Genomic DNA, 12,779 nt, shown 5'->3' on the forward strand with positions numbered 1-12,779 from the left:
ACAGCTGTATTTTATAATTATTCTAACGAAGGGTACGGACTTCATTTTCAAAGCAGACCGATGTTTTCAGGCATTCTGCTTGATGTCCTTCAAGGATGCATCTGCAGTCATCACATATGGGTTGTCCTGCCTCAGGCAGCCCTTCGGTCGGCCGGATTCCAAAGTCTGGGTCTGGCCTCAGCTGATGTCGCACTTTCCCCGACGTCAGAGCGTCTGGGGTATAAAAGCATCAGCCGACGCCACCTTCCTCAGTCTTTCTTGCCTCGTGGTGCCCGAAGCAGAAGCAGTTCGCAAGTGCCGGTCGGCCAGCTCCTGTGATTCAGCTACCGAAGACTTCGAAAAAGCTAAGTACCCCATTGGGGACTCTTTCTTGCCTCAGCCGATGTCAGATAAAGTTAATAATTGTTTAACTTGTGGGAAACAAATACCTCATAAGGATTTTCACTCTTACTGCCTCCCTTGCCTAGGCCCAGACCACGACGTCTCGGCCTGTTCAGCCTGTGCTTCCTTCAACCGACGAACTCTTAGACGTCGGTCGGAGTTTGCAGAGGAATTCTTTGGGGCTAGTTTTGCTTACAAGATGCCGTTGGAGACTCCGACTTCGCATTTAGTTAAAAAAACGGAAGGACAAGGACCGACACACGCGGGCCGCGGTTTCGGCTGAAACCACAGTCAGGCCTACCGCGAGTGTCTCGGTCTCGGCTGAAACAGAGTCCTTGGTACTTCCTATTACCGAAACCGCACAACCGACTACCTCGGTCCCGGAGGCCCCGGCCGAGTCGGTTATTGAATTACCTATTGAAACCGGTGTCCAGGAACCTTCCGACACCATTCCTTTAGACAAGTCTACTCCTGCACGTGGTGCAGCCAGACCCCCTGCATCCATGTCCATTAAGGCCTTTTCTAGGGCTAAAGCTGCTAAACTTACTAAAGCTTTACCTTCCAAGGTTTCCTCTCAGAGACCTTCCACTGGCTCACAGATTCTTAGCCTAGCAGAGGATCTTATCTCATTTAATTAGAGGTTCTCAACCTCATCCGGACAGGGGCTCTCAACCACCTCCAGACAAAAGGCCCAGGGTTGAGCCCTCTGACCACCACTCCTCAGATGAGTCCACTGATGGCTCTGCTCTGTCAGACCCCCAGGAGGAGGCTTATTCGGCCTACGAGGATTCTGATGCTGAAGAATCTATTCCCTCGGCCTCCCCTCCTGAAGAGTTTTCCTTTGGAGAGACACTACACTCTATGAGAGAACATTTTCAATGGCAGGGTGAGGAATTCTCTGATTCTAGAAAGAGATTAAGGACCTTTTTACATTTACCTCAGCATAGGCCTTTAGCTATACCTCCTGTTTTGAAGGTTATTGATGATGTGTACTCTGATGCTAGTACAGCCCATGACTCTCTCCCTCCGGCACCTGCCAAACCTGATAGGTACTACAGGGTCCCGGATTCACATCTACACCTGTACAAGGCCCACTCTGCTGATCCAGAAACTATTTCCCAGGGCCCAAAAGGGGTTGCAGCTGCCACTGCTAAAAACCCTCTGAAAGGGAGTCCAGAGCTTTAGAGAGATGGGGTAAGAAAGTGTATACTTCTGCAACTCTTTCCATGAGGGCATTAAATTGTCAATTTCATATGATACAGTACCAAGAGTATTTGTTAGATGAATTGCATAAGAAACTGTCCTCTTCTGAACCCCTTGATTGCAAATCACTTCAGGATCTGGTGCATAACTCCCAGCAGGTTAGTAACCATTTCTTACATTGTGGTTATGATGCATTGGAAGCTTCATGTAGGTCAGCTATGACAGGTGCAGTTATACGTAGGCATGCCTGGCTGAAGGAACAATCTTTACCAGACCATGTTAAAGCTAAGCTTTTGGATGCTCCTATGGAAAAGCAAAAATTATTTGGTTCCACGGCTCAAGAGGTCTTAAAGAAATTTGAAGAAAAGCAAAATCTGTGCAAACAGTCAAAGACTTTCTGCAAGTCCAACCACCGAGATTCAGCAAAAATTGGCCTACTAAGAATTGGTCCTTTCTGGACTCAGACAGATCTCAGGGAGGCAGAAATAGGCGTGCCAGAGGTAGAGGGCAAGCTAGAGGCTCCTACAGAGGCCGTCAGTGGCAGCCTCCCAACCAGAGAGGTAGTGCAGGAACCACAACTGCTACACCAGGACAGACTCAATGACTTTATTTTGACTCCGCCGACCAGGGCTCAATTAGAAGCACCTTTGGACGGAAAGCTTTCTTTATTCTCAAAAAATTGGCACAGCATTACAAGGGACACATGGACACTGCAAATAATAGACAAAGGATACAGGTTCCATTTCCACACATTGCCAAAAAGAAAAGGAATGCCAGACCTGCCACCAAATCAGAGGGCAGAGGTTTTGAAGCAGATTACCAAATTAATACAAATGAAAGCCATAGAAAAGGTACCTCTTTCAGAACAAGGCCAAGGATTTTACTCCAGATTATTCCTTGTTCCAAGAAAAGAAAATCAATGGAGGCCTATTCTCGACTTGTCTGCACTGAATACTTACCTCATTGTGCCAAAATTCAAAATGCTGACTCTACAGCAACTCCTTCCCATGCTGGGCAAGGGGTCTTGGCTGGTGACTCTAGACCTCAAGGAGGCATACCTGCATGTCCCTATTCGACAAAGTTGCAGAAGACACCTCAGATTTCTTGCAGGGTCAGAGCATTATCAATTCTCAGCATTGGCCTTTGGCTTATCTACTGCGCCCAGAGTATTCACGAAATGCCTGGCATCAGTAATTGCACACTGCAGACTTCAGGGGATTCAAATCTACCCATATCTGGACGACTGCCTTATACAAGCGGACAACAAGCAAATTTTGTTAAAGGACTTGGACTATGCCATCCACCTACTACAGGCCTTGGGATATACAGTCAACATCCAAAAATCAAGACTTGTTCCATCCCAAAGAATAACCTTTCTGGGTGCGGATCTAGACACAACCACCCACCCAAATGGCCTTTCTCACAGAAGAAAAGCAAAAACAACTACCGGATTACTTAAAGAATCTGACAAGACAAACTCAGCTGACTGCAAGGAAAATCCTGCAGGCCCTGGGTTACGTGGCATCTTGCATTCTTCTGATTCCGCAAGCAAGGCTGCATATGAGAAAATTACAATGGTACCTAAGGAGTGTATGGACTCAGCACAGTCACAGCTTAGAAACTTTGATCCCACTCATTCCATGCCTTCAAAAGGAATTTCTGTGGTGGGCTCAAGCCTGCCAGTCGAACAGCGGGTTGCCCTTCAGCAAACCAAGAGCCAACCAAACCATCACCACGGACGCTTCAGACCAAGGTTGGGGAGCACACATGGAGGGCAGATGTATCCAAGGGCTATGGTCACAAAGAGAGCTGCGCATGCACATAAACCAAAAGGAAATGCTGGCAGTGATACACGCAATAGAGGCCTTCAAACCTTTCCTTCATCAAGGCCACCTGCTCATAAGGACAGACAACACCACAGTTATGTGGTACATAAACAAGCAAGGAGGCACCCATTCCTATCCTCTATGCAGACTGGCAATGAATCTATGGGAACTTTCCTTGAAACTCAGTATACAGCTGCAGTCCCAGTTCGTGCCAGGGAAAGACAATATACTGGCAGACAGCTTAAGCAGAACTACCATGGATGCACACGAATGGATGCTGCACCCAGACATCTTCTTACTCATAACACAATCATGGGGAAGGCCGGAAATAGATCTGTTCGCTTCCCCCCACAATCATCAACTGAAGACATTCTGCTCAAGGACATACCACCCACAAGCATGGAAAGTGGACGCTCTCTCTTTCAGCTGGAAAGCTCTAACAGTCTATGCTTTCCCACCTCTCCCATTAATGACCAAGGTTTTACTGAAAATCAGGACAGAGCAGCCCAGAGTGATTCTGATAGCTCCAAACTGGCCAAGGCAGCACTGGTGTACCCACTGTTAAAGAGCATGTCACAGACGAAACCGTGGCCTCTACCCCTATGGCCACTTCTACTGACGCAGCACAATTTCAAGACTCTGCATTCCAACCTGAAAACCTTGCAGCTAACTGCCTGGAGAATACCATGACTCCTCCTCAGGATAACCTATCCCAGAGAGTGAAGGATATTATTATGGAAGCTCGCCAGCCTTCCACAAGGAAGGCATATTCAGCAAAATGGAAAAGATTTCACACTTGGAACACAACAAAAGGCCTAGATGTGACAGTGATGAACATGGCACATATACCGGAATATTTGGCAGAATTGTTTCACAATGGCCTGTCTTACTCTTCCATTAAGATACATGCCTCAGCAATTTCAGCAGAATACAATGTTAATCCACCTGTCTTCTCGCATCCTCTCCTAAGACAGTTTCTAAGAGGAATCAAAAACATCAATCCTCCAAGGAAACCACCTCTACCTACTAGGGACCTTAACTTTGTGTTGGAAAAACTAACACTTCCTCCCTTTGAACCAGCAGCATCGGCGGATCTACAGTTTCTGTCTTGGAAAACTGCATTCCTTCTGGCAATAACCTCAGCAAGAAGAGTATCTGAGTTGCAAGCTTTAATGGCAGTGCAGCCATTTCTTATCTTTCATCAAGACAGAGTTTCTTTGAGAACCAATCCTACATTTATGCCAAAGGTGGTATCCAGGGTATCCTTGAACCAAGCAATTCACTTGCCTCCATTCTTCCCAAAACCACAAAATGAAGGGGAGAAACTTCTGCACACCCTGGACATACACAGACAATTGCGCTACTACTTGGACAGAACTAAAAGTTACAGAAAGACTGACCAGTTGTTTGTAGCATATGCTGCTGGGGCACAAGGAAAAGCAATTTCCAAACAGACAATTTCTAAATGGATAGGAAATTGCATTCGTTTTTGTTACTCCTTTCATGGAAAAACTGTGCCTGCAAATATTAGACCTCATTCCACGAGAGCCACAGCCTTCCTAAGGGGGGTGGCTACCAAGGACATTTTAGAAGCTACTACATGGAGCTCCGTGCATACATTTGCCAAGCATTACAATTTACCTTTATACTCCAGATCCAGAGCAGGCTTTGCTACGGCAGTCCTGCAGGGTATATTAACTACACCATCCTTTAGTTAGTACCTCCACCCCCAGATTGGCTATGGTATTCTACCCATATGTAATGACTGCAGATATGCATCCTTGAAGTACATAGTACAGTTTTGTACCTACCATAAATGTAGATGTCCGATAGGTATGCATCTGCAGTCAGGTTTACCCTCCTTCCTTCCCCTCTGTGGTATTCCTAGGGTGCTTCCCCCCCCCTTCCATTAGCTTGCTGGGGGATCTATTATGGTGTATTTGTTTGTATATATATATATATATATATATATATATATATATTTTTTTTTACAAATGTTTGGAATTTTATTGCATTTCTCCAACTTTAGCCTTCCTAGAGAGCACCTGGCATCTGGGGCAAGAAAAACTAAGGAAGATGGCGTCGGCTGATGCTTTTATACCCCAGACACTCTGACGTTGGGGAAAGTGCGACATCAGCCGAGGCCAGACCCAGACTTTGGAATCCGGCCGACCGAAGGGCTGCCTGAGGCAGGACAACCCATATGTGATGACTGCAGATGCATACCTATCGGACATCTACATTTATGGTAGGTACAAAACTGTACTTTCCCAGGAATCAAATCCCCACACACGAGTCACACATATGCACACTCATACAAAGACTTGCTGTCTCAAGCAACCATGCAGAGAATACCTAAAAAAGAAGGTGGCAAAGGATTCTATTCCAGGCTTTTTTCTTGTTCTGAGAAAGAAAAGGTCCTGGAGGTCCATCTTGAACTTGTCAAAACTACTCTGTTTTATAATCTAGCTTTTTAACATAAGTTTTTCAACTCTTTAATTAGTCTGGTATAGTTCCTCTGCATCCTTTCCAGGTTTATCTGGTCTCTGGTATACATACACACAGGGACATAGTATTCAATAGTAGGTCATAGCACAGATTTATAAAGGTAAGTGATCAAGGCCCTAATAATCCACTTCTGTTAGAGCAGTGTCTGGGATCCAACTTGGACCTCAGATTTTCTGAAGTGCTGGGCCAGCTAGAATTCCTAAAGCTGGATAGTACAAAGAAATCATGTCCACAGCGAGTGTTTCAACAGCCCTGTCATCAGGAGGAATAATAAGTATCTTATGTTTAAAACATTGTTACTTGTGTATTATCTGATGGAGCCTCTTTGTTTTGTAACTGGTGGGCAACTGATGCCACTAGATTTGTACACAGAATAGGGACACGGTACGTAGGATGGCTGGAACAACTCTGCTGTTAAATTCTGTGAAAGTCAGATAAGTGTGTAGTTATGGATATACTTCACAAGCTAGAAGTTTCAAAAAGTCGAACTGCAAATGGTCGAGACCATAAGATTGAAGTTTTGAAACTTAAAAATTGTAATAATAAAAAAATAAAAACAAAAATGTTCTTTTTACATTTTGCAGGGGGGTAAGTCCCCCTGCACCGCAACACCCCCTGCTAAATAAATATAGCAACTCTGAGATCACACTACAGTGAGAAAAACAGAAAATTTCCTGTTCCTCGCTGTATGGCAATCTCTATTCAAAACATTCAAATTATCAAAACTTCGATTTTATGGTCTAGACCATTTGCAGTTTGAAGTTTTGAAACTTCAAGCTTGTGAAGGGAATCCATAGTTATATATACTTATGGTCAGTGTGTATTTTAAATTTAGTACTTTCTTTTTTCTTGATTTGCAAGATTTTTGCTTACTTAGTGAGTAGGGATGAGCTGTCATAGTTCAGGGGCTTGGGTATTCCCTTTTAGTGTGATGTATGATGTGATGGCATGTGCCAGAGTAGTGCACGTTTCATCTACCCGTTTCCCACCACTGAGAATGGGAGTTTCCAAGAAAGCAATGCCATTCTGAATCAGAAATAAGAAAACATGGTTATAGAGCCACCAGTGAAGGTCTTGGCATAGATCAACTGATATTGTAGGATTGTATCTGTTATGTTTTCTATAAAATTTGTTGTATATGCTCTAGTTTAAGTATGGTGGATGCAGATTTGTAGGAAACAGTTGAGTATTAGCAGACATGGTTTGCTTCCATTTTGAATTCTCATAATTTTTAACGTCTCTTCACTCCTTTTCCATCCTTACAAATGGCTCCCAGCATTTATCACTAGCTATCCAACTTTGTCTTTACTTTGTCATGTTTCTATACCTTGCCAAATCCACCTTTTATCTAAGCTACACCACACCTCTATTGTCTAAACCTCTATCTACTGCACAGTTTATTACTGTTCTCCACATTCTTCCTACATTTCATCACACCTCTGTTCTTCATTCCAACTTCTGTCAATCAGTGGTACCTTTTTTGTTAGTATCATATAATTATCACCTGCAGTCTTGATGTATAAAACTCTGTATACCATTGTATTAATGTCCCTTTACTTTTTCGTCATTCAAACTTGAATTTATTTTATGATGCTAGTATATATAGAACTTGTTTGCTTCTAGTTTATATTTTTGTATTTTTGTGTAATTCTTTATTTTGTTACAATACCCTGAGGTTAAGTAACCAAAATATCTATTGTGGTTACTGTCCTACCTTGGTGGACAAGCTGAAATAAATTTGCTGTATTAAAATGTGACTTTAAAATGTTTTAAATTTCTAGGACAGAAATAAAGATGAATTCTTCAGTGATTTGATGGATGACCCAGATCTCATGAGGTAATCCACAGGATATCTTTTTCATTATGATTTTTTCCCAAACTTGTGGTATTTTTCTATAACAGTTGTTCAGCAGGGGAGTAACTAAGGAAATTATCCTTTTGAGCTGGGTAACACGTGGATTGCATAAACATAGTAAGGTCTTACTTAGATTAATGCTGTTGGCTGCCAGAAAGCAGTTATTAGAAAATGGAAAACCAGCTGTAAATCTGAAGGACTGAATATTTTAAAGGCGATAGCATGTTTAGAGTTGTGTAGGACCTTACGAAAAGGGAAGTTGCAAATTGCAGAAATAAATGGAATTTGTGGATCAGTACGTACAGACATAGTATAGGAGGAGGAGTGAGGTTTAAGGAAATGCAGAAATTGAGCAATTTGTGTAATGTTGGACTGAATGCAGCTCTTATAAAGAAAAAAATGTAGGCAGTGTGCAGTGCTGGAATATGACAAATGTCTATATGGTTTGTTTTCTTTACTAGTAATATATGTTTGTCTGTGTCTTAAGTGAGAATTTAATAAAGATGTTTAAAATATGTTCAGCAAGGCCACATAATTGGGTGTGGTTTTCCTCTCATGAAATCAGCTGCATTTTGTGCCTTTACTGTCTCATCGAAGATAATCGAAAACAGGAGTGAATGCACTGAGAGAATTGTGAAGCGGCTATGTAAGGTGTGTATATGACTGACTGCAGTTTAGTATAGTTACATTTCTTCCTGACATTTGGGATTGCCATGTAAATCCCCTTGAATGTCTGAGTTGTACAGGATGCTCTCCTCTACTAAAGATGTTTATAGTTCTAGCCATGCGAACATCTACGACCCTCATTATTACATTGTCAGTCTGATTATTCGCTGTGGCACAGGAGGGGAGAGTGTTATCTCTACATAACCCAACCTCCTTGCAGCAGAGTAAGTGCTGGAATAGTAGGTCACATTGTAGACATAATTTTCTTCTACCTTTCATGTATTATTATCTAGAGCAATGCATAAATCCTTGTTTTACAGCTTAAATTTTGTGTTCAGAAATTTGCTCAGCAGGATCCTTGTCACAAACCAAGCTATGACAGGAAGACATTGACAGCAGCTGTGTTGACATAGGGAGATAAACCCCCTGGCAACACATCACATGGTCCGAGTTTTAACAGCCCAGGAGCTGGATAAGCAGGTGAGCGGAGAGACCTGAATGACAATGCAATACCTGCTCGCATCTCTCAGGGGTAGTGAAAGACACAAGTATGTGGCCTCGCATACTGTGGTACAGTCGCCAGTGGAAACCAGAGATGCTGCAAGAGCATTTGCTTCAAAGAGAACCGAACCTTCTGAGGTGTTGCGTCATTTGCAGAAGTGGGTGACATACCTTCATTAAGGCTGAACTTTGTAGCAAGCTATTGAGCACAGATGGTAGGATTATGGCTGAAGTCCAAAATCCTCCACCCCAGCCCCCCAAGAATTGATCACAGTACTGTCTCCAATGCTTAATTCTGATCTCTAAGGGAATGAATAGAGTATAGGGCTCTGTTTTGGTGGTGGAGGGGAATACTTGACTGTAACATGTGTATAGGGTGGGAATAATCACAAAATGAAAAAAATAGCCCTATGGTCAAAGAAGTGCTACTCTTCAAGAAAGACTGTTCTTGATCACTTCAGAGGTACAGGGAGTGTTTCCAGAATTATGTCTCAACAAGAGCGCAGCCAACCCTAGTCATCATCTTAATGGTAATCCAAACGTAGTGACATTAAAAAATTCAGAAAGTGTTTTTGCAAAAAGAAAAACTTCCTCTTCCCCACGCCCAGGAACTTGTCTGAGATTCTAAATAGGCTGACACTAAGGCACCCTACCCTGAGTGGCAAGAGATATTTTAGCTGCCAGTGTTTAACTTATTCCCTCCAGTGCAGCTTTTTTTTGGGCGTATACCTTTAACTCCTGGTGGGTGTGGCTTGAGCCTTTAAAACCATGACATTATCTTCACCTTACAGTTCAAACAAATATTCGTATCTCCTTACCGTATTACTACAAAACTGTAAATGGTAAACTATTCAGGATAAATTCATCTGTACGTTGGTGGCACTCGTTTAGTTTGATGCTTTAAACTGCATTTTATAAGCCAAAATAAAGACAGTGAATATTAATTTTGTAATGTTGTATAAACAGCTTATGATATTTCAGTAACTATTCAAGCAAGACACACAGTGCCAGCAGAATTTTCTTCATACAGCTGTAAGCTTTCATATGAGGCTGTGTAGTTATGTGTTATCCGAATGTTGAGATATTTACAGAAATATGAAAATTATTGCAATATTAATAGTATACAAATAAATATTCAATATCTCTTTAGCTGTATAAAGATGTCAAATAGCAATCCAGTTGTGTTTGCCATCATATATGCTTTAAGATGAAATCTTGTGATGCCTTGTACATAGCATGGTTTTGGAATTGCACTGTACTTTGAAGACTGTATTGTTCATGGCTCTTACTTCTGAACTCCAAGCCGTCATGGCGATTCTACCTTTTTAGTTTTTTTTCACAAGGACAAGGGTATCTGTTCTTACCAGTCTCTCTTGTATCACCAGGGTGGTTAATGATTTGTCCTTGATCAGTCCATTCATCTTCCTTCCTTTTTCCCCCTTCACAGACTTCTGGTAGGTGGGTACCACTGCCACACACCTTGGATTTACATAGACAAATCTGATATTACTTGGATAAGACAAAACACATCAGAAGATCTGAGCAAATTTTTCTTTCCTTTCATGCCAGGAAATTGGGTTTGGCAGTATCTGAGCAAACCATCTCCTTCTGGATTTCTAAGACCGTTTATTTTTGTTGTTTTTTTTCATGGTAAGCAGCTTTTTTTGTCCATTCGTGCTCATTCTACCAAGGCAGTAGCCTCTTCTGCTGTTTTTGTCCTGGGTCTGGATAGTAGATAGACAGTGATAGTGTACAACCACCTTCAAAACCCATTTAAAATCATACCTACACAACAATCATTTATGTACCTGCAAAGTACCTACCTGAACTCCCAATCTCTAATGGAGTGTATTTGCAGGAGGACCTTTCTATTCTACCATTCTGCTTATGGAGAGTCCCCTCAGACAATCTACTGTATTTCTCCCTCTCTCTTTGTACATATTCTAATATTGTTTGCATGCTTATAGTATACTATAATGCTATTTGACTATAAGTAGTACACTTATTGTGTATAATTCCTCTGTATTACTGTATTAACCTTTTACATTTGTAATCGGTGTTATTGCTAACATATATATATATATATTGCCCTACTTCTGGCTCAGGGGTGCCACCCCCCCCCCCCCAGGATTCCGCTGAAAACGGACACTAGTTGTCCAGTTGGACCATCCTGGTAAACAAATGTTAAATAAATAATAAATAGATGCATACTGGAAATTGCTGCTTAGTCTCTTGTTCACACTTTTACCAAACAGTACAAGTTGGATGTCATTTCCAGGATCAAGGCAGGATTTACTAGGGCTGTCCATCATGGATTTTTGGGAGGCTTTTCACTGCCTTCCTCTTCCCCTACTTTCCAGAGTAAAGAATACTGCAACAGTGATAAGGGATGGCATAGCAGAGTTGTGTAAGATCTTACCGTAACAGTACATTTTACAGTCCTTACTGTTGCAATAGTCTGTCCCTCCCTCTTGCCCCCTGTTATGTTTTGTTGCCCTACTTCTGGCTCAGGGATCCTTATTCCCCTCCTGGATGTGCATGTCATTTCTCCATGGTTGTTCTGGTTCTCAAAGGGCACTTCAGTTCTGATGATTAGGTGTCTGTAAGTCACATTTGCACCCTACGCCTTGCATATAGAACATAAGCATGATGTACAATGCCTGGAAGGTGTAAAGGCTGTGGTATATTGGTCGGATGTTGGGCTATCCTTGGCAAGGTATCTCAAGAGTTAAGAATACTTGTAACAGGAAGAATTAGCACATCTACCGTACTTTTTCAGCATTAGTTTGTCTTCTAAAATATTCTTTACTAAGTATGTTCTCATTTGTTTGGGAGGCTCCTTCTCTGAGAATAGATGTTTGGACTGAGGAATTAGGAAAGAATGTTTTGTTTCCTTTACTATTATTTGCTTTGTTTTAGAGCCATTGACAAGGAAAATAAGGGACTCACAAATTCAGTGATATATCTGGTGTGGTACTCAAGAAAATTTAGCTTTGTTTGTAGGTATTATTTTATACTTGATAAATCCAGAAAAAGGCACTTTGAAGTTGTGGAACATTTTGAGATAGCTTCATATCTTTTCAGTATATAAAATAAATGAAGATAAAACAAAGACTGTAGTGGTAAACTATGCACCAATGCACAGTTGGCTCAGCAGTATTCCTACTTATGGAGAAATGATAAGATGGAAGTATTTAGGTTTGCAGGTTATACAAAGATTCTGCTATGGCAGCTAAGGAAGGGATGTGTGGGAAGTTATTAAAATTAAGAAACTGGAAGCTCCTGATTATAGATATAAAGTACAAAGAGTGTAAATATTTTTCTTCTTAGTCTTATCTCTAGATCAGACATATTTTAGCAACCAAAAGAGAAGTTGTGGATGACCATTAAAGAACTGAAAGAATTTATTTGGGAGGTGGAGAGAGCAAAAGATAAGTGGAGTAAGCTGATTCTCGTCAAAAAAGAAAGTGGTTTAGGGTTAATCTGATTTGAAGGGACACTTAAAGCTGTATAGTTAAGGCTTGCTTACAAAACTGAACCAGAAGTTTATAAATCAAAGCAGAAAAGGATGAGGAAACACAGGAGGATGTTAAGAGAGAGAATAGGAGTTTGGTTGCAAGTTTGTAAGGAAACTAAGAATGATGCCGAATATTATATTCATAGTCTAGGGATTAAACCAGTGCAAGACTAGAAAAAGGAGGTTTTACCAATAGGGTGTGTCTGCAGGTGCGGTTATAGAAATTAGGCAAGAGAGGACTGTAATTTTCTGGGTGAAATTAATAAAGGAACGAAAGTATTGGGAACAAAAGGTAAATAGAGTGGGAGGAGCCAAACAGAAG

The 12,779-nt window shown here is 41.6% G+C and overlaps 1 protein-coding gene across 1 annotated transcript in view; it reads left to right on the forward strand.

Annotated features, from left to right (window-relative positions):
- KNTC1 (kinetochore associated 1) overlaps positions 1 to 12,779 on the forward strand; it is a 3,090,908-nt gene that overhangs the window by 2,277,562 nt on the left and 800,567 nt on the right. Inside the window, exon 52 of the mRNA XM_044068909.1 lies at positions 7,700 to 7,755. Coding sequence (XP_043924844.1) covers positions 7,700 to 7,755 — 56 coding nt within the window. The remainder of the gene's footprint in view (positions 1 to 7,699; positions 7,756 to 12,779) is intronic.

This window comes from Protopterus annectens, chromosome 4.part0 (assembly GCF_019279795.1).
Source record: "Protopterus annectens isolate FY-2018-M chromosome 4.part0, PAN1.0, whole genome shotgun sequence".
NCBI classification, from domain to species: Eukaryota; Metazoa; Chordata; order Ceratodontiformes; family Protopteridae; genus Protopterus; species Protopterus annectens.